The following is a 26,169-nucleotide window of genomic DNA, read 5'->3' as shown; positions in this document are numbered from 1 at the left end:
TTTTTTAATTTCTTTAAAGTTTAAAATATTAAATAAATGTTTCGCTTCGATTATTCCCCTGATCTTGATATGTGGATTAGTACGATTTTCATTGGATTAATCGCAGCATTTCTAAAATCCTTCTGGTGCGTTTCTAAGGGTTTTTTAAATATTTACGTTACAACAACACTTCATCATTATTTTAAAATTTATAGTTACTGTTACTTACTATTAAAATTTTTTATGGGAAGCAAATTTGTAGTAAGCAGAAACCGCATATTTTTATTACTATGAGCACAGCTAGGAAATGCAATTACGAATAAACTATTTATTTTACATTGAATAAGAAAGAGACTATGGAACAAGGTATTGCAGTGCTATGTACATATTAGGGATGTAAAAAAACATCGATTTATCGAACAACATCGATGGTCGTGGCTTCAAACATCGATGTTTTTCGATGTTTTTATGAATCCGATGTTAAGTCAAAAGTTTTTAAACATTTCATTTTATGTGCGCTTTAAAATTTTGAGCGAGAGTTTGATGAATAACTATTTTCATTGAATCGTGCCAAAGTAAGTTGCTTTAATAAATTCGTAAATTCCAATTAATAAATGTACATATATAAAAAGGAAATTGTTTAAATAGTTAGCTTCAAAAATAGTGAAATTGTAAAATTAAAACCCACCACATATTGACAAGTTTTAACGATAAACATTTTCGTATTTAATTTTTGTTATTTTTTTATAAAAAATTAGTTCATTCTTTAACAAAAACTATATAAATCTAATTTAAAATTGCGTGCGGGACTTAAAAAAATCAGCAAGCTTTCCTAAAAACATCGGTAAAAACATCGATATTTTAATTCGGTACATCGAACTACCATCGATGTAATTTTTGGAAACATCGATTCTTCAAACACCGATAGTCTCATTGTGATTTACAACTCTAGTACATATAAGCGATATACTATTTTGTAATGCATATTTATGTATGTGTACATAAATAAGTGAATATATTTTTAATGATTATTTGTTTTGTAATGTTATTTAGTTATTTGTTTATGTTTTTTGCAGGGTTCGTATTTGCACACACATGCGCAGCACATCCTAATATTTTACGCTCACACACGTGTGCTGTGCATATAAAAAATTAAAAACTTGCTCACATCACATGTGTGTGCTGTTTGGTAAAAAGCACGGGCACATGTGTGTACTTTATTTTTATTAATATAAAGCACACGCGCATGTGTGTGCTTTGCGTAGAGAAACTTATACACTTCGATTTCTATCTCAAATCTTAAAATTATTTTTTTAATATGTTTTCTGTCATATAAAAAACAAACAACATCTCACTCGTTATTGGATTGTCTTTCAAAAAATAACGTTTAATAAACAAATTCTTTTAAAAATATATTATGTGCATGTGCATGGGCTGAAATTTGTACAAAAATCGGCTCACACACATGTGCATGTGCTTAATAACAAACAGCACACACTTTTCTGTGAGCAGAGTTTGTTTTCCACTTATGCACACACATGTGTATGAGCAGTGAGTACAAGTTGAATGTCCCACTGGGAAAATAGGTAAGCACCTTGCGAGGTAAGCCATGTTTTCTTTCAGTTTTTAGTACCAAAATTGTCATCATGGCCAATGTCATCTACTAGTAAAGGGCAAAATGAACACCTCCGAAGACACGTTACGTTGTCAGTTGCAAAATAACGTGCAGCCGAAGTTATTTCCAAGCACCGAACTACTCCGAGCGACTGCTCTGCATTACTAGTAACTTACTTTGTAAAGCGGCTCAGAAGTATGTCTGATACCAAATTTACATTCTAAATTCCTACTTACATAAGGCGGCCATGCCTTTGTAAAAGTAAGGGACGTTCGGCAGGGAAATGGTAATGACTGCCAGGTGAAGAGTAAGTTGCTAATAAGGTATTATTACGTGCTCCTAATTCCCACTGGGGTGTTTCTGGCGTGTGTGTGAGCAGAGCATGTGTGTGCAAATACGAACCCTGGTTTTTTGTTGATGCAAAAGTTTATTAAAAACATTTGTTCATGAATGCATTTATATTCGGTATTTTTCTTTTAAGGAATTGGCATCGGCCGATTATTTGTCCACCGGCCAATTAATTTGCATCTGCATCGGTCATCTCTATTGCTCTAAAGAACTTATATTCTGAAAATGAATTTACCCAAAACAAGCCAATATTTAGCGTTCTTTGTACCACGGTTCATTGATGGCGAACTATCATCGAAACATTCTGATTCGACCAACTATCATCGAAACATTCTGATTCAACCAAGGTTGTGACAGATATGGAGATGCTAGGTGGTCCTTCTCCTCCTTCAAAACATACCCTGGTATCAGAGATGGAACCAAAAGCGGTTAAACCTAGTGCAAACCAGGACAGTACCGGTACGGAGAAATCCTATATTGGTGATCCTCAAACGGATGAAAAGCTGATCGCAGGGCAGTTGAAGAGAAGGAGGAAAAAGGAGAAGAAAGCTGTAGCTATGACCAACGGGTACTCAAAATCTTTCGGTCCCTAACTCTGCAACAGGACAGGACAGGTGATGACTCATCCGACCTGGATTACTCTTCCGTTTCCAACCAGGGCGAGCAGAAGGCAAGAATCGCAAGACAAAGAAGATGAAGGTCTTAGGGCCGGAATCGGTGAGGGGTGCGCGTGGGGATGGTATCGTACAGATACAATTCTCTAACGAGTTTTCCCGAGGGTGGCTAACAAAATAATAACAGGGAAGCCAGCCTGCGAAAACTGCAAATTAATCCTAAAAGACGGAAGCAGCTGCAGAATGGTGAGAGCCACTGCTTGGATACCGGGACCTTCTCGGAAAACAAGCCAGATTGTAAAACATACTAGCACGTAGGACATGGGACTGAATATGAACTAATGGCGTATTTATTCAAACACCAAGGGAGGACCCACTCAAAAGGCTCCTTCCTGATGATGGGCATTAACGACGGCTCGTTGGAAGTCCTTCGAACTAAATGCGGTTATCACCTACACCCGGGACGGATACATTTTCCGGTCCAGGATAAGGAAGGCGAAACAGGTAAGAAGTAATTCATGGTTTTATATCTTCTTATAGGTATGACTGAGATTATTTTTACACAAATTAATTTTCAGCTAAGCAAGCCGTCTACTGCCCTATTATGCAGTAGGCATGCGAAATTCGTACATTCCCCAAATAATCCCGAGGGCGTGTCACTTGGAGTGATTTCCTAGGGAAACGCCATTCAATTTAGAGCGACAGAAAGTTCGCGCGCATGCATTATAGTGCCGCGTTCGATCGAATGCACGATGCTTAGAGAGTTCAGCTCACAAGATGTCGGTGTGATAAAAACCTGGTACTGTACGGGCGGGCGATGCGCCGAGGCCATTGTAGTCTCCGCTTATCGAGATTATGGACATCGTTCAGTACTCAAGTCATATGGTATGTGGTAGCACGAAGTGCCCCTTCCATGGGGACAAGGACAACATTCTATCCTCTGAAATGGTTATACATAATGTAGGTAACAAACCTACTTTTGACACCAGCAGAAGACAAGAAGTGATAGATCTAACCTTAATTAAGTTAATGAAGTCATGGCGGGTCATATCAAAGGATGGATGGTCTTGGAAGAGGAATCTCTACCTGATCATCGATTCATCGAATTTCGGCTAGGAGCTCACACTTGTCAAATGCCAAGAAGTTTGGGTTGCTCCTTGAAACGAGAATACCAAATCTCCCTAAACTCAAAAACATTAAATAAATTGAAGATGCGACCCGCGAGGTAGCTAGTACTTTGATTGGTTGTTTTGAAGAAGTATGTCCAATAAAAAAACAGGCAATAAATAGCGGTCCCATGGTGGAACGATGAATTTACCAAACTTCGAAATGATTCAGGAGACTTCTGAATATTAGTTTAAAAACCGGAAAAGGAGAAGGCTGGTCCGCATATCATGACTTGAAGAAGGAATATAGGAGCCAAATTCGCATGTCAAAACTAAGCTCTTATAAAAACTTCTACAATGATATCGACAACATGAAACTGTCTGCCAGGCTGTGTAAGATACTTCAACAGGACCTGACGGTTAGGCTTGATTCTCTCAGAAAATTCGATGGACCATATACCACGTCGCTGCTAGGACCCATACAATAATCTGTTGGAGAATCATTTTCTGGGTAGCAGTATAATTCCTGAAGCAGGCAGGGATATGGTGGAGGACAGCGCGACGGGAAGAGCCGCCAGACTAAACTTGTACATAGCATCACGGATGGTGACTGAGGAGTCGGTAAGGCTTTCTTTACCCTCGTTTGACGACTTTTAGTCACCGGGCCCAGGCGGAGGGTATCTGTAAATGCCAAAGTGTGGGGGAGACAGGCTTTTAGGGGCTCTAATAAGAGTTTTTGGGGCCTATCTGTCATTTGGCCGAGTTCCCACCCTTTGGAGAAAAGTCTTTATTCCCAAACAAAAAAGCTTTCCCGTGGGCGATGAAGCTAGGCTTTGTACCATGTGGTGTTTGTTAGTGGACTCCCAACGAACGAAAATGCAAGACTTCGTTCAAATACAAGTTTACGCCGATGATGTTTGTACACTGTCATCAGGTAAATTTTTCAGAGAGGTTTGTGTTACGACACAGAGAATTCTGAATAATATTTATGAATAGTGCACTTTGCAGGCTCTTTCTGTCAATTCCAGTAAAACAACCCTAGTCTTGTTTACGTGGAAAAGGAAACTGGAAGGTAACAGTGCTTGGAGCCGTAAACCTAAGTTCGTGGATGTGAAATATCTGGGGGTAGCTATAGATACGAACCTGACATGGAAAACTCACCTCGAGCTGAAGGTAAATCGAGCGCTGAAAGTTTTCGGACATTGCCGAAGACCTGACGTCTGATACCGGCTATGGTATTCTGGATATACAAGTACATAGCTTTAATCAGGCCAATCGTAATGTAATCTACTGTAGTATGGTGGTGCAGAACCATGGTCAAAACCACGAGTTCTGTGTTAAACAGGCTACAAAGGAGCGTGTGTATAGGCGTCTATGGCACGTCCTTCGGAGTTATCTGCACAGTGAGTTGTTCAGAAGGTTGTCAGATCAATATCCTTAGTTTTTTCCACCTAATGACAAACTGATCCCTGAAGTCTCCTTTGGAAGAAAGTTCGTTGTTAGATTTCTTACAAAGGAACAATGGAGAGATCGAGACACTCTCTCTCTGGACGGTGACTGCAGATGCTTTACTGCTTTGAATCGAGCCCGCATCAACCATTTGCAAAGTCAGAAGCGTTAACCACTGGGCTATGTACACCACGTACTCTTGTTTAAAAAAATAAGTCTGATGAGGAAATGTGGTGCTCTCCGGAATAGCTGCTATAACTGCTATCTTGTTGTTTTTCCATTTTTCGTAACACACAAATCGTGGTACAAAGCTCAGAAATACTATTGAAATAAATATTAATACGCCACAATAAACATTGACAAAAACATTTAAGGTTCACAAAAAGGATCAAGGGATTCGACATATACAATATGGGCTTCACGCAAGATGTGTCCCTTAAGACATTCTGACGCAGTAGAATAAGCATTCTCAAAACGTATAAGGTAAGGCATTATAATAATTCATCGTTATTAATTTAAATTAATCATAGATACAAAAAAGGTACATACATACATTTACAATATGTATGTACATAAATTCATACATATATATCGTCACCTGAAATGCAAAAAGACGTAACAACATCGTAACTGAAATGTAAAAAGTCGCGACTAATAACTTTTTTTTCATCAAATGATGTGGGAGTTGTAATTCGATGAAATATGATGGACATTTCAATCAAAAACTGAATTTTGATTTCTTTATTAATTACGTCTTTTTGAATTTCAGCGACGATGTTTGTTACGTCTTTTTGCATTCCATATATGTAGCTTCCCAATTTGCCACAGAGCGAGGGCGAGCTCGAATCGATATCGTTACGACCTCGGTCTGGTGAAGTCATTTGGGTGAACCCGAAAGGACGCCGAAACGAAGTCATTTTTTCCATACAAACCGCAACATCGTTCCAACGTCGTTTTTCCTCATCGAATCAAAGTCGTTACGACGTCGGTCTGGTGAAGTCGTTCAGGTGAACTCGAAGCGACGTCAAAACGAAGTCGTTTTTTCCACAAAAACCGCAACGTTGTTCCGACGTCGTTTTTCCTCATCGAATCGAAGTCGTTACAACATCGGTCTGGTGAAGTCGTTTGGGTGAACTCGAAACAACGTCAAAACGAAGTCCTTTTTTCATACAAAACGCAACGTCGTTCTGACTTCGTTTGAATGAGCTATAAAACTGGGGTCTAGAACGATATGTCGAAACTAAAAACACTAAAAAAAATGTCGAAGAAAATAGTTAGAAAATCAAGAATGCCGAGAAAAAAATTGTCGAAAGAAAAATGTCGAAAAATAAAAATGTTGAAAAAAATATATCGCGAGAATTTTGCACATCATGCATTACATTATTTCAACAGGTTGATTTATTTAAGTTAAATTCCACTAATATTATGTACTAATATTATAAATGTGAAAGTTTGTGAGCGAGTATGTTTGTTGCTCCTTCACGCTAAAACGTCTTCATGTATTTCAATTAAATTTGGAATACAGATAGTTTACATCCTGGCTTAACATATCAAATATTTTTTGAAGAGAGTTGCCACTTCTTTCAAAAGTTAAAATCGATTAATTAACAAGTTAAACAAAATATTACAGCAATGTGGGTGTCAAACGAAAGCGGTTCAGAAACTATATATTTCGAAAGTATTTTTTAAGAGGGTTGCCAACTATTAAAAAAGTAAAAGTCAATTAATTGATAACTAAATATACTTTAAGACGGTTGCTGTCTGTTTAAAAAGTAAAAATCAATTCTATTAAAAAGTTGAAACGAAATATTTTAATGTGGGTATCAAACGAGATAGACAAAATGCTTTATTGTAGAAATATTTTAAAGGGTTGCCATCTTTTCAAAAAGTTAAAATAAATTTAAATAACACGTTGAATAAAATATTATATTTGTGTCCAACGAGTGAAGTTTAAGAAAGCTTTATTTCCAAAATATTTTTGAGTAGGGTTGCCTCTTTTTCAAAAACAAGTTAACCGTTCGTCGAGCTATGGGTAGAATTCTACCTAGAATGCTATATTAAAATACAATCTAAGAAAAAGTTTAAATTCAAGCAGAAATGTTTATCTATTTATTCTGTTCAAGCTAAATGAAATATACCAATGGGATTTTGACATGAAAAAAAGTATAGGCAGAAGGGTAATTGACTCGGTTTTTCAAAGTGGTTTCCACTGGTTTTTTTTTTGAAATCTATAGAGGTTTTTTTGAAATCTTGATTTTTCGATTATCGAATAAACCGGATTTTTTATCGAACAAACAGGCTTTTTTTGTGGGCAAAAGCTAGTATTCAATAATTTGATTGGTATTGAAGAAACTAACATACTTAAAAGAACTTAAAATGTAAGGGAACTTACAATATTCGAAATGACACATTTTGTAGAGGTTAAGAAACAAACACATAAATACTTTTTTTTCAAAAATTTAATCTTTTCCACTTTTTCGAAAAAAAGTTTTTTCGGCGTGATTTTGTAGAACTTTCTTTTTCCTTCTTAGGAACTCTAGAAATTTTGAAAAGCTACTCAGAACACTTTTAATTTTTATTTTTGCAAACATTCAACGTTTTCGACTTTATTTTCGACATTTCCGACGTTTTTCATTTTTTTCGACGTTTTTCATTTCGAAAGGATACGATTTCGACATTTCCGTTTCGGTTATTTTCGACTTATCGTACGGATCCCCTAAAACTGCTTTATATTTTTTCTTTTAATTCAGATTGAAAATTTTTAAGTTTTTAGGAATGGTTGCTGATTTGTTTTTTTTTTTTTTAATATTGCACACAATTTGAAATTCGATTTGAATGGTTTTTGTTAAATATTTTGAGCATCGTTTCTGCTGTGCTTGTTATCCGACGGCGTCTTCGCCGGCGAACAAATTGCTAATCAGAACGAGTATTAAACGACGTCGTTACGAAGTCGTTTGGTAAATTGGGTTAGCATCTCAGCTCGACAAACTCACCTTATTTATAACGAAATGCAGCACTTGTGTTTTGGTGCGACAGCTGAGCACATAATTATCTGGCTGCGAGCCGCAATCTCTTATCAAAAATTCCCCTTCCTTCTGCACAATCTCCTCGGCGCGTTGTCGTGACAACGGACCGTGATACCACGCGTGCGAACGTAAATCCTTTGCATCCAAGCTAAGTTCCCACTCCAACGCCTTCTTTAAGGCTATCGCCTCGTGTTGTTCGCTGGATGGTGTGCTGACGGCCATGCTGTTGGGTGGTGGCTGGTGCGGTTGAAAATGCAGTTGACCAGAAATGGATGCTGTAGAGCCACCCATACTAGTGCTCAGATTGCTGATGCTGCCTCCACCCTTATCCATTGTATTGGCTGTGTTGTTGTTCTCCGGTGCACAGCTGCTGAAAGTAAAATTCGTAGCAGAGTTTTTGTTCGGCGGTGCTGGTGTGTTTGGCGGTGGCGAATCAGTTTTTGGGGGATCTAGTTCCTCATATCTGCAATGGTTGAAGAATTATGAGTGTATAAAGAGTAGAGTGTAGTAGTAGTAGCAGGGCTCCCGCGCACTAGTAAGAGGTGTTAGATAGTAAAAAGTGGGTGGTGGCAAGAAGAAGCACCGGCATACAAAGGCAAAGAACAAACAAAAAACAACGGTAGCATCCCTAGTTTAGTTTTATCTAGTTTTTCCTTTTTTTCGTTTTGTTGTTATTTTCGTGTTCCCTTTTTGCTGTTCTACTTGCCACAACATCCTGTATGCTTCCTGGTTTGCCTGTATTTCAAGTGAATAGCATTCAAAGCGAAGCAATTTTTCTCAAAGTGCAAATAATTAGTGAGGCACTTATGTACATACATACATACATAGATCAAGGTTACAACCGTTAGCTCGATAGTAGTAGTAGTAAAAAGTTTTCAACGCAAGTTTAAAATGCAAGTTAGAGAAAAACTAACGCCCACTTTACGAATTGCAGTGTACACACTTAAATATGTATTTTCATAACACAATGGCTCTCACTTTTTTGGTAAAGTAAAACTATATTTCACAAGCACTAATTTGCGCCTTAATTAGTTATAATAATTCGTAGCATGATTCACAATTTCGCAAATTACATAATTCATTATTTAATTTAATTTTTCGAAATATGTATAAAAATCTCTTTTCACAAGAAATACACTCGTCGCCCTTACAGTTCTCTAACTGAATGAAAACTCGACATTCTTGTGGCCCTGCCCAAAAAGTGCTTTTTGTGTCGGTCTGCTTTGCTACTGTTTGCTTTTCTTGCGACGAAATAAGCGCTGTCTTCCAAATGTCTGCGGCTCACACATACAAATGTGCTCTAAACCTCTCTTTATTTTCTACTTTTGCCCCTCCGCCTCTAATTTGCAACATTACAACTCCAGATTCAATGTTCTAATGCCCCAACAGTCAAATGTTTATATCTCGGCCCAATATAAAGCGAGCAATAGGTACAACAAAGGGAAATTTTCGTTTATCCTTTGCTGCCAAAAGGCCGCCTTCGAAATGCTGTTCTCATTTATTCAACCCTCATGTCCAGAATGTGTGGCTGTCAGAGATTCGTGAGCACAAAGTACATTTCTCAATTATTTACTTGAATGACGCATGCGCCTATCTTGGCGCTACAATCTTCCGCGGAGGTATTGAATATTTTGCACAAATGGATATTTCAACAATTTTTGGCAAAAAAGAAACCGGTTCGGGTTTGAGATTAAAAAATAAGTATTTTGTCTCAAAGAAGTTTGATGTTTTCGACTTATCTCACTATCCACGTCAATCCCTATTCGCATCAACATTACTCAGCTCTGTTTACAATGAATATCCTATTTCTGTCTATTATTTATGTACACTAGAGAAAATAATGGTAGTTTGTAACATTACATTACACATTAGGCGAATGGCGGCTGACCCATCAGTTCGACTTTTTAGTGCCTCAAAAATCATTTGTTTGGCGAGGTGTGTAAGAGCTCGCATTTGCTTGATGAAAGACCATTTGTGGTTTTTCATTGTTTTTCTTCCACTCAGAATTACTATTTTACGTCTCCCTAATACCTCCTCCTCACAAATCGGTGCGAGCCCCTTTTTGAGCAATTGCCACGTTATTGGGATTCAACGCGGTTTCCAGACGTACTGATTTTACAACTCTCTGATTTTTCAACTCTCATACTGATTTCATTCATTTCTTCAATCAGTACGCGAATGTCCTGATTTTTCAAATTTTGTACTGAGTTTTGAATTCTGAGAATACAAATCTGTAATACGGGCTTTCCACTGAGCTTGATACTCGGTAACTCGATATTGGGTAATTCTTCCCTATGCTTCATGATTAAAAGTTTTGTAAGAAGCTTTTTTCTAAAATTTGACACTCCCACCCACAGCGAGGTTTTTTGGAAACAGGACAAAAAGGAGAAGAATTCAATCACCTTCAAAAAGAAGCGAAGTCCACAAAAAGGTTTTCATAGTAGTATATGTAGTATATATGTATATGTATATATGTATATATATAAGTATATGTAGTATATATAGTAGTGTATGTATATACCAAAGTTGTGTACGTCAGACCGCGTATAACTTGAGAATGGAAGGTCCAGTTTGAGCTGTTTTTCTGTTGTTTTTTAATGTTTATTTTTTTTATAAGCTTTTATTTAACTTGGTCATCCCGCGGAAATCGCGGAAATTTCCAATCGATTTTAACCTAACTTCCCGACAAGTTAGAGACTTGAAATTTTCAGCATAGTTCCAATCACGATGACAATGCAATTTAATATACATATAAATGAATTCCCCATATGGTCCAGTTGTCTTGATTCAAAGGCGGTCAAAAAATATTAAGATTTATGGCTAACAGAGCGTAATTTGCCAAAGAACGTAAAACCACTATAAAATTGTTAAAGCTGCCGGCGATAGTGTAGCAAAGCTATTTGTGGCAAATTCTAGATATCAACCTTGTCTAGATATAAACCTCGTTGTAGGAATTAGAAGACTCCAGATGTCGCCCCGCCAGAAGAAGTTAAATATTGCGCCTAAATATATGCCATGCTACAGCGGAAATTGACGACACGCCATTTCTTTAAATAAAATTAACTGCTGCTATATGTACATGTGTATGTTTATACAAAACATAAGCAAACAAAATTTTGCTTGCCAAGTCTTCTGTTCTCTTTCATTGCAAGTTGAATTATTTTAATATCTACTGTAAAATTTTTTACATAAAACAAAATAACACTTTTTAATATACAACGATTTTATAAATGGACTAAAAATTATAAAATAAAATAATGTAAAAAATATATTTTTTAAAAACAAGCTTTTATTTAACCGTACAATCAAAGGAATAAAATGAAGTAGTGTAACAAAAGATTTTTCATCAAGAAAATTTTGTCAAAACTGCACTAAAATTAATAAAATAAAATAAGTTAAGGTCTCGTTAAAGCCATTTAGTGAAAGGAGTTATTCAAACTCTAATGAAAATTACTAACAATTTTTACTAATTTACTTCGTTTTTAAAAAAGCTTGTCGGCGAATTCACCGTACATGCAAGTATGCAGATATTTAAATGCCGGTTTGCTATTCGCGCGACAAGCTTTCTTAAAAACGAAGTAAATTAGTACAAATTGTTAGTAATTTTCATTAGAGTTTGAATAACTCCTTTCACTAAATGGCTTTTAGTAACTTTAACGAGACCTTAACTTATTTTATTTTATTCATTTTAGTGCAGTTTTGACAAAATTTTCTTGATAAAAAATCTTTTGTTACACTACTTCATTTTATTCCTTTGATTGTACGGTTAAATAAAAGCTTGTTTTTAAAAAATATTTTTTTTACATTATTTTTTTGCCTCATAAATTCTTTCGGTACCATTTACGTTTGATGGATATGAAGGAAATATTTGGTTGTGGATTTGCAAAGCAACAACATAAGCTCGGCTATTTATCCGACTTCAGCCAGGTCGGTTAAAAAATGCGTGGCCGGAAGGGTAGTGTTGGTAAGTGACAAGGGGATCAGTTCAGCGCCTTCGTCTTGACCTGCGGGCTGTGTCGGTGTCACAGCGGCTAAACTAAAACGTAGAATTCGTGATATTATGAAGATCACATTGAAGTTAAAAACGGTACATGAAATATTCGTGTTGATTGTATTGAAATGAATTTAATAATCAATAATCAATGATTTGCAAAATATTAAGATTTAGCAGTAGAGAAGCAGATCCATATTAACTTCAATCATATGTACCATCTATACATAGTATAAAGGAAAGTCGAGATTCTTTGTACGCGCTAATTCCATGATTCAATAACAACAGGTTGTAGCAATCGTACAAAAACAACATTTAAGGTTGGTATGAACTCCCTGTGTCATCAACAGCTTCTTTATCTATTCTTATTCGTATGTATATGTATACCCTGCATACCAGGATTACACAGTATTCTGAGGGGTTTCACAATTTTTTTTAAGAATTTTCTTTAGAAATTCGTACACAAATTTCTTTACTAGTTCTTGTCAACCGCTTCATATGTTTTTCTTTAATCATTCCTAAAAGAATCGTAACAAATTTCCGATATTCTTAAAGATTTCGGCAGCATTTGTTTGCAGGGTATATACACTGAAGAGCAAAACTGGAACAATAGAACGGAAAGTTAAGTTTGTGGTAATGTACTTCTTCAGTTTATTTACTTTATGGTAATTCAAACTTGCATTTCGCTTTACCAATGTTTAACTAAATGTTTGACCATAAATGTTTTAAGATTCGCATATGGAAACTCAGAAAAAAATGACCAAACAAAAATTAACTGGATTGTTCCAGTTTTGCGCCCTCTTAGTATTTGCTGAATTTTATAATTCAAAGAGGAGTTCTGGCTCATTTCCTGCAATTTTGTAATCAAGGCGCGTGGGATTTTCGCTGTGAGTGCTTTAAGTGCACAACACAAGCAAAAAGAATTTAAAGTTTTTGCAAAACGTTCAGAAAGGCTATGCTATAAAGAAAGAAATCATATCGGTCAAATGTCCCTTGTATGGTTATCTAAACAAGCGTTAAAAGGGCGGACCTCAGTCTTCAAGATCAAGAGACCACAAAAAATTGCAATTCGCTAGGCTAGGCATATTGGAGTGTCTCTGAATACCAAAAAACTTTGATTCAAAATCAAAAATTACTGCTTTCTCACCACAAAGCAAGTGACTGGACATTATATATGACATGGGAACAAGTTATTGGAGCACAAAGATAAAGAGGAGAAAGCCTGCTTTGACATCCAGAAAAATTTTTTTGTCAGAAACGCATTTTTACTAAGAAAAAACATTGGATTGGTATTATTTTGAAGCGGGAATTTACAAGTTCTTCATAAACGACCATATTATTCCACCAAAATTTACTATTAATTAGGGCACGACCCTAAATTTTTTAACTCTGAGGATAAAATTAAACGTTTTAAGTCGGAATATTGGTTCAAGTGCTGTGCACCTGCATCAGGGATACGCCTAACGTCCCAAAATATTTAAACTATTAGGTTTGTATGTGTACATTTAATGATGTAGGGCCGTGTTATGCCTTAGGGAGTAAAAACTGTGGTAAAATCGACGAAAAAGAAAAGTGACAACAAATGAGCATTTTCAAAGAATTTGGCAGTTCCTGAGGATATTTTTCGCAGGCTTTTATCAGTTTTAACAGGACAATGATCAGCGCATGCTGACAACATAATGTGTTTAGTATTAAATAAGCTAGGAGATGACCACCTTTGTGTGTTAGGCGATTTTAATCTTTGTAATGTATCTTGGTCCACATCTTTTTCCGATGCTGGTCTCTCGCCAATTAATGACAATGCGTCCCATGAAGTGTACTTTATAGATAGCCTCTCAAGCCTTAATTTATTACAAATCAATAATTTTGTTAACAAGTTGGATAGAATTCTTGACCTCATATTTAGTAGTGATAATATTAAATGTAACATTGAAGTTTGCCACAATCCGATCACTCCATCTAATATGCATCATGTTCCTCTGCTTCTAAAATTTGAATTTTATGTATTCCCGTCTTTCAATGCTGGTGACAAACCTAAGTTTAATTATGCAGCCTGCGATTATCCCAAGTTAAATAGATCACTGGGTGAGTTTAATTGGGAAAGCTTACCCTCTTGCCCCGATGTAGCTAAATGCTTCGCTACTTTCAAATCTGTAATTTCTGATTTTTGTTTTAAATCCATTCCATTAATTAGAAAAAGACCCTATAAATTACCGTGGTGTAATCGTGACTTGAAAAAACTTAAGAATCTTAGAAACAAATTTTATAATAAGTTTAAGGCCTCTGGAAGTCAGTTTTTCTTTGAAAAATATCAGGTCCATCTTAAAAAGTTTAACTGCTTCAATAAATTCCTCTATAGAAATTATATCTTAGGTATTGAATCCAATATCAAAGAAGATCCGAAATCGTTCTGGCATTTTATTAAGTCCAAGAAGAACAACTCTAGTATTCCCTCAGCTGTATTTTTTGAAGATAAATGTGCCTCCACTCCAGCTGACGTTGCAAATCTATTTGCTGCATTTTTTAGTTCTAATTTTGTAGATGATTACCCTACTGTGGATTCTAGTTTCTCTGCTAGTGTGAATTCTACTAATTTTGGCTCCCTTAGTCTTTCGTCTGCAAAACAAGATATTGATGGGCTCTCTTCAAACTTTATAAAGAAGTGTCCTGCTTTGATTTCTCCTTTAAAAATTATTTTCAATAGGTCTCTAGCCTCCGGTATTTTTTATGATGAATTGAAATTGACTTCAATTACCCCTATTCTTGAAAGTGGCAGCAAAAGTGATGTCTGTAATTACAGACCCATTTCGAAACTTTCAACAATTTCCAAACTTTTTGAAGTTATCATAAAGGAGAAAATGTATTTCGCGACAAAAAGTCTAGTCTCACCCAATCAACATGGTTTCGTCCCCAACCGATCCACGGTTACTAATCTAGGCGTCTTTAGTGAGTATTGTATTGCAGCTATCTCGAACGGTTTCCAAGTCGACTGCATTTACACTGATCTTGCCAAAGCATTTGATAGAGTTTCGCACAGTTTGTTGGTCAGTAAGCTAGCCGCACTGGGTTTCCACTCAGTATTTTTGCAATGGCTCAAATTTTATTTGTCGGATAGGCGCTGTGTGGTCTCTGTTAATGGTTGTTCTTCGGAATCTTTCATTGCCTCATCGGGGGTTCCTCAAGGTAGCAGTTTAGGTCCCTTACTCTTTGTATTATTTATAAATGATGTGAGTTCTTGTTTTTCATTTGCTAAATTTTTGCTGTATGCTGACGATTTAAAAATTTTTGCTGTGATTGAAAACGCGCATGATGCGCTAAGACTTCAGTCCGAGATTAATATTCTACACAACTGATGTCTCAGCTCTCGCCTTTCTCTGAATATTAAAAAATGTTTTCAAGTTACTTTTTCCAAAAGTCACAATATTCTTTCGACGTCTTATGTAATCTCTCAGACTCAACTTCAAAAAGTCCAAGAAATCAAAGACCTTGGTGTAATTTTCGGCTCTAATTGGTCTTTTAACAGTCATATCAGTCACATCATTTCTAAATCTTACGCTGTACTTGGTTTTCTCAGGCGTCAGAGCTCAATGTTCTCTGACCCCTATACACTTAAATTGTTGTACACATCTTTTGTTCGTTCTAAGTTAGAATATGCTTCTTTTATCTGGAGGCCATACCACTCAAACCTAATTATTAGGATTGAAAGGGTTCAGAAGGTTTTTCTTAAATTTGCCCTCAGAAATCTTAACTTCAGCGAGCCTATTCCATCGTATAAGTCTCGTTTGCTATTAATAGACCTTAAATCTCTGGAAGCCAGAAGATCTTTGCTATCTCTAACTTTTACCTTTAACTTAATAAATGGTGTGATCGATTGCCCTACGCTCCTAGAGCAGGTCAACTTCAATGTTCCTCTAAGGAATCTTCGCAGTCCTCTGCCGTTTTATGGAGGAAATTTTAAAACAGAGTATGCCAGAAATGCTCCTATTTCAAGAGCTTTAAACGAATTTAACACGATCTTGAATTCTATCGACCTGGATTTCTCTCTTCCAAAAAGTTTATTTATTTTTTCTTTGATTTCGAAACTGTAGAGTGCTTTATGTTTTACACGTATTGTCTAAGTAGCTAAATTTTTATCTCTAGTCTGTAAGGAACGTCTGTTTCATATAACTGCAATAGATAAATAAATAAATATCCTCCGAAACTGGGGCCAAATAGGTATAAATCCCAAGTATTTATAATCATGGAGTGACCTGCGTAAAGCATAGAATTGATTCAACAGAAAACTTATGGAATTGTTTGATAATGCCACTGTTCAATTGCGAAAATTCGCCCAATCGCATGCAAGACCTTGGGCATGGCGTTGAGGAAAACCGGTGTGCGTTCTCAACAGATTTCGTCTAAAACCTGTGCGAAAGTATCCCAAGATGACCATAAAAGCTAAAATATTCAAATTGGTTATGGCCAATTTATTAAAAGTCAAGCAAATGGTAAAATTTTCTGTCGGGTGCAAAACTGGAACAATCTAGTTGCTACGTTTTTCTTCTTTATCTGCTTATATTAATTATTGTTTTTAAGGCCTTCTGATGAAATAAACATTGGAAATGTGAATTCCGAAACTAGATTACAAAAAAGTCTTCATATATTGCGAATATATTGCAAGAAAATGCACATTATGTATTACTGTTCCGGTTTTGCTCCTCAGTGTATTTACGTATATTTGTATGTATATGCGGATATGTAAACAAAGCAAAACAGGCGACAATTTGACACACGCGTGCTCATAAGAAGAAGCATGGCTTTTATCGCTATCACCTGTAGTTGATACGCCTTGCGCTAATCTAGAAAACTACTGAACAGATTTTGACGAGATTTTCTCTAATATACTCTGTATCGATAGTAGAGTGCCCCTTTTTTATTTATAATTTTAATAGGATTGCCACTTGTCAGCTTATAAATAGATATATGCCATGACGTGTATCACTACTTCGATTCATTTTTATTTCCTTTCATACTACAGAAATTTGTATTACTTGTTAAATTAGCCTAGTTCCCAGTATTAGTATTCTTCTTCGTGTTCGTGCTGGTCTTCGCATTATCATCGTCTTCGGATCTGTGCATAAGTTAGCTAAGACTTCTGAAACAGCTGGAAACCCTCCTAAATATTGTTAAGAAACAAACAAATCTCTTGCCTCTGATATTGTGATACCTACATACTTCATGTGCCTGCTGGACTGAGTTAGATTTGATTTTTTTAATACGTGGCAACACTTTAATTAAATTATAATTTTAAAACAGGTGGCAATCCTATTCAAAATATTTGGAAACCAAAACCTCTCGACTGACACACATATATAATTTAATTTCTAAAATATATGGCAACCATCTTAAATAAAGTTCAGAAATAAACATTTTTAACTTATGTCAATTTATACCTCTACTTTAATAATTCAATCGACTTATCAAGTAATTTCAATTTAACTTTTTACATATGTATGTGGAAACTTTCTTTAATGTTATAATTGCTCAAACTAAATATTTCTTAATACTCCTTTGTTTGACGCCAATATTTCAATGTTTCATATAATGGAATTTAATTCGACTTTTCAAAAAGATGGCAATTTTGTTCAAATTATTTTTAAACCAAAACCTCGTTAAACCTTTTTCGCCTGACACTTGTATTGTGATACATATTTAAATTATTTAATACTCTTAATTCAGCACATTCGCGCCTTGGCACCACGTCACTGTTGACAGTTACAATTTCGAGAAAGTAGAGAATTTCGTTTACTTGGGAACCAGCATTAACACCGATAGTAATGTCAGCATTATAAGTCACTCATCATGCCCGTGCTGGTATATGGCGCAGAAGCAAGGAAAATGACAACATCCGATGAGGCGGCCCTTGGAGTGTTTGAGATAAAGATTTTGTGGAAGATTTACGGGCCTTTACGCGTTGGCGACAGCGAGTACCGCAGACGATGGAACGATGAGCTGTATGAGCTTTACAACGATATGGACATAGTGCAGCGAATTAAAATACAGCGGCTCCGCTGGCTTGGTCACGTCGTTCGAATGGACACCGACGCTCCAGCTCTGAAAGTATTCAACTCGGAACCCGCTGGTGGTAGCAGAGGAAGACACAGGCCCCCACTGCGATGGAAAGATCAGGTGGAGAAGGACTTGGCTTTACATGGCGTTTCCAATTGGCGTCAGTTGGCACAGAGGAGAAACGACTGGCGTGCTTTGCTGAGCTCGCCCAAAATCGCTTACAGGCTAACCTAATATTCACGCACGCCGCCAATTTATTGTCAAAAATTTCTCATGCACATGCAACTTGTATGAGATCAACCGAAATTGAACGGCGTGCGTATGAAGCTAACTCAATTTCCTATTTTTGTTCTGCGTGACATTTTGACGTTTCGCTCAATGAAATCAAATGCAAACGCATGCAAGTCAATTTCGGGTGACGCAAAAAACAAATTCGACGGCATGCGTACCAAAACGCAAGCCGCGAATGTTAGGTTAGCCTGTTAGGCGGTTACAGCGCCAAAAAAGAAGAAGAAGAATACTCTTAATTCAAATTAAATTGAATTATAAAATCAGGTGGCATCCCTCCTACATGCAGTTCGGAAATAAAGTTTCTTCAAAGCAATTTTGATTTATATTAATATTGAAGTAATTTATTTAACCTATTATATTGAATCTAACTTTGTAACAAGGTGGAAACCCTCTGCAAAATATTTTCAAACCACAACCTCTCTCGTCTGACATCCATATCAGGACATACATTTAAATTTTTTGCCTTTATTTAAGTCGAACTTGCTTTTTGAACCATATAATTAAGAAATAAAGCCCTTTCCAAACCATTTCGATCGATACTCAGTGTAATAATTGATTTAACTTAAAAATAATTTGAATTAAATTTTTTAATCAGGTGACAACTCTTTTTGAAAAAATAAGAACTTACTGCACATCCACAGCCCAAGACCTTTAATTTGATACCTCATTTTGTAAAATCGAACGAACAGTATATATTTCATATGACGAAAAATTTAGCGGATTAGGCATTCATATGTACATTCACACTAGATAACTAAAAGAAAAACAGATCCACATTAACTGCAATCATCATATGTACCTATGCATGTATTTACATACATACGCTGCGATTAGATTATAAACTTTGTGCCATCTGTTACTCAAAAGCCGAAATACCTACTCACACATACTTTTTGTCTCCTTCTCTCACTTCCAGCGCAAGGACGTGCCATTTATGCCCATATATTTAAATAAAATAGACATACTTAGAAGATATCAACCAATACTTCCTATACACCAAACGAAAGGAAAAAACTTGAACTTTTGACCAAAGGAAACAAAAACAAAATCATTCGAGCGGTATTTGAGCATTTTGATAAGACAAAAAATTTGCAAATTTTTTCAACACTGTTTTGCCTTAAAATGCTCAATATTTGTTGAATTTATATAAAATTTGTACACGATAATATTTCTACTGCTCCAAAGAACCCATATCCCTAAAATGAAAGTAATACTTGCAAATCATAAGTTGCTAGAGCACTTTAAAGACTTAAAATAAGCCAATATTTACCGTTGTTTCTACGACTAGGGATGTTGCGATACTACTGATATAATCTTGGTATCGATACTTTGGTTTCGATACTGGGTAAATCGGTATTCGATACTTACGATATTATTGCTACTTATACATATGTATTTTCTTTCGATACCGCTTAATGTATCATAATAATATCAATATCCATATCATCTTCATACAAGCCATATTGTTCCTAGAATTCTATTTAATTATATTTCCTGATTAGTGACTCTATGTTATCGTTTGCGCGAAATTTTATTTCCTATGTCCATTTGATACTAGTATCGATACTTGTATGGCATCATACTGTATTCAAACCGTATAAACAGAGTACATAAATATACAGCGTAACGACATTGATTTGTATTTATTTCTGTTTTTCTGCTTTTACGCAGAAAAGTAAAGTATGGAATCACATTACCAAGATTGACGAAAGCTCGGCTTAGTGCAACGTCTGTTTGAACACCACGTCACGCTACGCCGCGGCCCCCCTTCTCCGTCTCCCGCCGGGCTGTAACGCAGGTAAATTAATTTTTTGTATACGTTGAAATAAAATTTTGATATATTTTAAACATCGAGCGCTTATATTCAATAATACCCTCTATCTGCACATTTTTCACAAAGATGACATTCTGATATAAAAATCCACCTAAGCTTTAACTGTCATCAGCAGGGAACGGATTTTTAGGACCTAAAAACCTATAAAAAAGGCAAAATAAAATAATGAAATAGGCTGGAAAAGGCAAAATAAAATAGCGAAAAAGGCAGGAAAAGGCACTAGCTATTGCGAAAAAGGCAAAAGAAAATAGCGAAAAAGGCAGGAAAAGGCACTAGGTATTGCAAAAAAAGCAAAACAAGGCCCTAAAAAAGACAGAAAATACGAAGAACAATCAAAAAAATACACTTATTTTAGAAACGTTTATATTACAAGTAAAAAGAGAAAAACTATGAACTAGTTTCATTATATGAAAAATTTTTACTTTGAATCTTTGGCTATTTTATCCCCTCGAGTTTCGAACTTTATAGTTGTAGTAACATTGAACCACAAGATGCATTTTGAAGTTTTCTGGCAGCATTTTCATTCGATTTTCGCGAAGAAAAGCCTTGAATGTACTTAATGTGTGCTCGAGATAAGTTGATACAAGTGGAGCCCAATTTAAATATGGAACGTTTGAAACGTTCATATTATCAGGAATAAGGGCGTTTTCCTCGCCCTTTACAATTTTATCCACATCCCTTTCTCCAAGCCTACGTTAGCTGAGAAAACGGCTTTGAATTTTTCCAACACCAATTTGGCAAGAGGTCCCTACGCTTCTATAAGCCGCATGGGCATGTGTATATTTTTTAATCTTAAAAAAAATTGTAAATGCTATAATCACTTTTTTAAAGGTAGAAAAGGCAAAAAAGGCAAATATCTTAAAAAAGGCAAATATCTTAAAAAAGGCAACATCAAATGTGTATATATGGAATCAGGGAAAGCTAAACCGTGGACATTCTTAATCGAATATACTCTATCTCTTTAGCAGAAAAAAAGGCAATTTCCATAAAATCCGTTCCCTGGTCATCAGTGATATTAATGCTACCTTATATAACGACAGGTAATAAGTCCCAGATGGTTTTTAAAATCAAAAATTAGTTTTTGTGCAAATTGCAGAAAGAGCGTATTAATGAATTCAAGCCCTCGATATTTCACATTTTTATATTTGTAAGTTAATGGAAGCAGGGATACCGACTTGGCTCAAACCGTGCCATTTGTCCCTATTTTACTTCAAATGGCACTTAATTTTTCAATTTGGCACAAAGTGCCAAAATGGCACTTTTGTAAAAAAAAATTACCATTTCAATACATTTTTGTGAAATCCTTTGCGTGCACTTCTTTTTCTCAACTAAAATTTTCTAATTTATAAAGGCTATTCAACTGGTTTATCTTATTTTATTATTGCACTTTTATTTGGAAAATGTAGCTTTATTTTATTGCTAAATGTGAATGATTAAAAGGAATGACACCTTTTATGGCACTTTTATTTTTCTATTTGGCACATTTTGGCACTTTTTTATCCTCAATATGGCAAATTTTATTTCTATAATTGTTTCCTTATAGAAAGGTTGGTTTCTTTTCCACCTTAGACATTCCGAATTCGTTCAAAATATGCTTATTTAAAACACAAAATTCTTTCAGTGTTCCTCCGGGGTTTTTGGACATGGACTGTTTCTTCAATTTAATAGTGTTCGCTTTATTTTTGTGGAAACGAAACATGTTTTGCAAGTTATGGATCATTTCTACACTCTTTCTTCAAACATTTCTCGTATTCCAACTGTGCGCAGGCCTTTAGTTTTTCGCATCGTGTTTTTACATATTTGTAATTTAAATTGTTTTAATAAAATCAATTGGTAGTAGTTCATGATTGTGTGTGGATTAATATCACAACACTGAGGATTTGGCAATAACCTTTTTCATCTATTAAAAAAAACACTTACGGTACAATGTTTATTGTAAGAACAACATTTTTTTCTATGAATCGACAGACTTTAAGCATTGTTGACGCTATTTCCATTTGAATGAGGAAATAGCGTCAATGACTTTATTTCCAAATTTTTGTTGACTTTATTTCGCTTTTGAAAAGGTATCGCCAATTGACTTTATTTCCCACCAGGGTAGGAAATAAAGTCAAGTCAAGTTATTTCCATTGACCTTATTACCTGTCACCATTTTTCTCCACGTATTTTTAACAGACTTCAAAAATTGCAGGAGGTTATCCATTCTTCGGAATATTTTTTTTATGTATGTTACCGCAAAACTTTGGACCACGTCAACCGATTTCTAGAGTTCTTTTTTTAAAGGAAAGGTGGTACCTGAAGAGTGGTCCCATACTAATTTCGTATAGATCCGATCATTGTATCACGAAGAAATTAACGGCAATCTAAAATTTTTATATGCGAATTGAAGCCGGTTTTATTTTTTGCTTAAAAATTACTTGTTTTCTTAAAAATTACTTGTGTGTGTAATATTATTTTGCACAAACAAAACACATGAGGATTCTTTTACGTTTTTTACATAACGTTGAATTTTACTTAAACTGTAAAAAAGTAAAAAGAAAATTTAATTGTAGTTGACATGTTTCAGATAATGTTTGATGTGCGCAAAAAATTAGAGCAATCGTTTTATGGGCATATGGCCGAGTCGTTACGTACCAGTTGTGATAATAGCTCTGATCCAATACTTTTAGTGAAAAATCTTGTAAAACTGTCAAACAGCAAAATTACTCTCTGAAGTGAGAAAAAGTGAGTAACAACAAAAAGTACGGGAATAAAAAATTAATTTTTCCTGTAAAAACGTCAACCAGTGATTGCTTGACACTTTTCATGATTTTACCAGAAGAAAAAGTTCGGGTAAAATCTTGCAACTTCATTATCTACACAACTCTCCAAAAGTCGCTCTCATTTACAGGATTTTGGAGAATTTTGGAGTACGCGAACATTTTTCCTGCAACTTCCTGCAAGTTCATGTAAAATCCTGTAAGTTCATGGAGTAGGAGTATCATTTATTTAAAAAGAGGGCTGATTTTGTTTTCTGGTGCAAATAGAGAAACCGACTTCTTATTAAAGTTTTTGAAAGTGAACTCCAAATTAAAAGTAATTTTAAAATGAAATCTGAATAATTCTTTGACTATTTACAGCCGATTCCGCCAGCAATTTAAATTTAAAGGGATTTTTAATGTTCTGTCAATTTCCATATAAAATTCAAAAAATTAAAATCACCGACTTCAAAAAAGGAGGAGTTTATCAATTTGTAAGTATATTGTTTTTATGTACATATGTTATATGAGAATTGAAGTCGGTTTTGTTTTTTGCACAAAAGTTACTTGTTTTTCACTTAAATTGCTTTCGTGAAATTGGCTGTTAAACACTGAAAGTGGAAATGATCTCATTATAGCTATTTAAAACTGTCAAATTATTAAATAAGTTAATGGCTCCTGTGTACAGTGATATTATAAGAGTATTTTATACTACATGTTAATACATACTAATGTTAAAGTGAATAAAATTTTTATTTTTTGTGCATTTAATTTATTTTTACCTCGCTTTTAGTAGCTTGGGATGTAACTATGTAATAATAGTGCGCCTAAAAGATGCAGCAATTTCTATTATCAAGTTACTAACCTGATGGAGGTACGAATGAAAATTCCAACGATTGATTTCGCGTTATGGTCTGATTATGCATACTTCGTATAACTTCGCATAAACTTCAAACTGTAATTTCGTATGTACTTTGTACGTATTTTGTATGTATTCCATTAGCCAGAAATTAGCAGAACTTATAAAAACTTAGCGATCTGTTGAGTTTAGATTTTGCTTCACATTTTCTTAAGTGACACTTTTAGTGCTCTGGTACAAATGGTTGTGCGAAGTTATGCGAAGTATGCATAATCAGACCCTTAGTCTATTCCAGAGGTTCCCAAACTTTTTTTTTCTAGTAGACCCCTTTCAAAAATTTACTGGTTTCGGTGGACCACCTGCTGATACATTTCTAAATATTCTCAAAATTAGAATCTAACAATGTAAATTAGATCTAACAATGTAAATTTGCATCGCGAGTGAATTCAAAAACTAAACTCCGTGTGGCCAAAATAAAAGTAAAATATTTTCTTGTCTTCTGTTTATAAAAATAATGTGATTACACACTTGTAGGTTTAAAAAAATAGAGCTCGTAAATACATCAAAATACTCTCTCGCTCTGAGGAGTTATATTTTTTAAGAGCACTGCGAGCGCTAGCGTTATTTACGTTATCTTCACTATAAACTCATCAAATGTTCGGCTCACTCATGACTTTTTACGTGGAGTACATGTAAAATAGTTTATTTGTGGTAATGGCATCATTTTTATTTTTATCGCTCCGAGTTTTAAAGTAAGGCGAAAAATATTTATCACATTTTTAAAACACAAAACTTAAAACATCAAAACCAAGGCACATAAATACATGTAGAAGCCAAAATGACGTTGCTCTCATGAGAACCAAACCTTTAAACTTCAACTTGATTTTATCATTGTATAGGCTTACAAGTATGGAAAGCGCCATTTTGTTTGTTTACATTTGAAAACAGCTGAGATCACCTGATTTTCAATTCTCTCATTCTCCTCACAGAGTTACATTCAAGTTTCAGAAAAAGCTTTAAAATATAAATTGAGAAATATTTTAGAAAAATGTGTTTTTATTCATTTGAATTCAATAAAAAAGAAATTAAAAATGCGTGCCAAGTCTTGCATTTACAATAATAACGATAAATGTGTATGTTCCAGGCAATAATTCAAAATATTTGTGAAACTTATCGTTTTGCGCTAAAATACAACAATGTGTGTAAAATTCGTTGTCATTGCTTCTATTTTGAATATCATATTCGTGCCTGCCGTTGGAAAAAATAGGTAAATTTGTATTTATTTTCAAGAAAACATATCAGTTAAAATATATTTCTTTCCAGAGCGACATACGGACAAGTAAGATGATAAATTTGTATGATGAATATCGCGGAAAAACTTTTGTATCAAAATTTCTATTCTAATTTGCATTTGAATTATGATATCAACAGGGATGATTTGTGACGTATTTTTTGAAGACAATTTTCTTATAAATCTTGAGATTGTCGATTTATTTTAGAATTAAAAAGGTAGTTTGTATTAAAAAATATATTTACACTAGCAGTATGTAAATTACTTTTATTCCGAATTGAAACGATTTTAATGAATATTCATGGTTACCATTAATAGTAGTATGACAGTTAGATCTAAATGAATATTTGACAAGAAAGATAGAATACAAGATTGCGCCGTCCTGGCGGCGATGACATATCTGTACAAAAAGTAATAAAAGTCGAATTGGATGTTGAAAGAAAATGTGAGAACAGCAAACTTTCTTAATAATAAATTTTTCGATAAGGAACGTGTTTTGATTGTGCTAATTTGTAATAGCCTTATTCATAAACAATAAAGTAACTTAAAAAGGCTTATAAATTGGAAAATGTTTGTAAACGGCAATTTAAAAAGCTTTTTAAAATTTTTATTTTTTATTAATAAGGCAATAAAAATATGTGATTTACAATAACTTTTAACAAAGGAAATACGAAATAAGGTGATTTTTGCGGAAGTGGGTATTAGTGAATTTCAGTGCATTTAAAAATTCAAAGTAGAGATAACATAATCATAGAAAAGAAGATTGCGCCCTGCTGGGATGATGAGTAAATTTACCACAATGAGGAAGAATATAACAATTAAGTGAAAAAATTTTATTTTTACAAATTTAGTGAGTAGTAACGCGTTTCAAGAACGATATTTCAGACAAATCGTTAATGAACAACTTTTTGTCCTTCCCGTCTGCTTTGGTTTTGGCAAAAAAGTTGATAAGCTCCTGACGGCGATCAAGTCATTTTAAC

The 26,169-nt window shown here is 34.9% G+C and overlaps 1 protein-coding gene across 4 annotated transcripts in view; it reads right to left on the bottom strand.

Annotated features, from left to right (window-relative positions):
• LOC118735290 (breast cancer anti-estrogen resistance protein 3 homolog) overlaps positions 1-26,169 on the bottom strand; it is a 264,639-nt gene that overhangs the window by 122,818 nt on the left and 115,652 nt on the right. For 3 of the 4 annotated variants that reach the window (XM_036464952.1, XM_036464953.1, XM_036464954.1), the window contains one exon: positions 8,105-8,600. In XM_036464952.1, coding sequence (XP_036320845.1) covers positions 8,105-8,600 — 496 coding nt within the window. Of the gene's footprint in view, positions 1-8,104; positions 8,601-9,115; positions 9,621-26,169 lie in introns of those variants that run through there. The other variant, XM_036464955.1, reaches the window with a different exon arrangement.

The sequence above is a fragment of the Rhagoletis pomonella genome, unplaced genomic scaffold (assembly GCF_013731165.1).
Source record: "Rhagoletis pomonella isolate Grant_MI unplaced genomic scaffold, Rhpom_1.0 Rhpom_scaffold_00003, whole genome shotgun sequence".
In the NCBI taxonomy this organism is placed as follows: domain Eukaryota; kingdom Metazoa; phylum Arthropoda; class Insecta; order Diptera; family Tephritidae; genus Rhagoletis; species Rhagoletis pomonella.
Note: the sequence above shows the minus strand (reverse complement) of the source record. Positions and strands in the feature narration are given on the sequence as shown.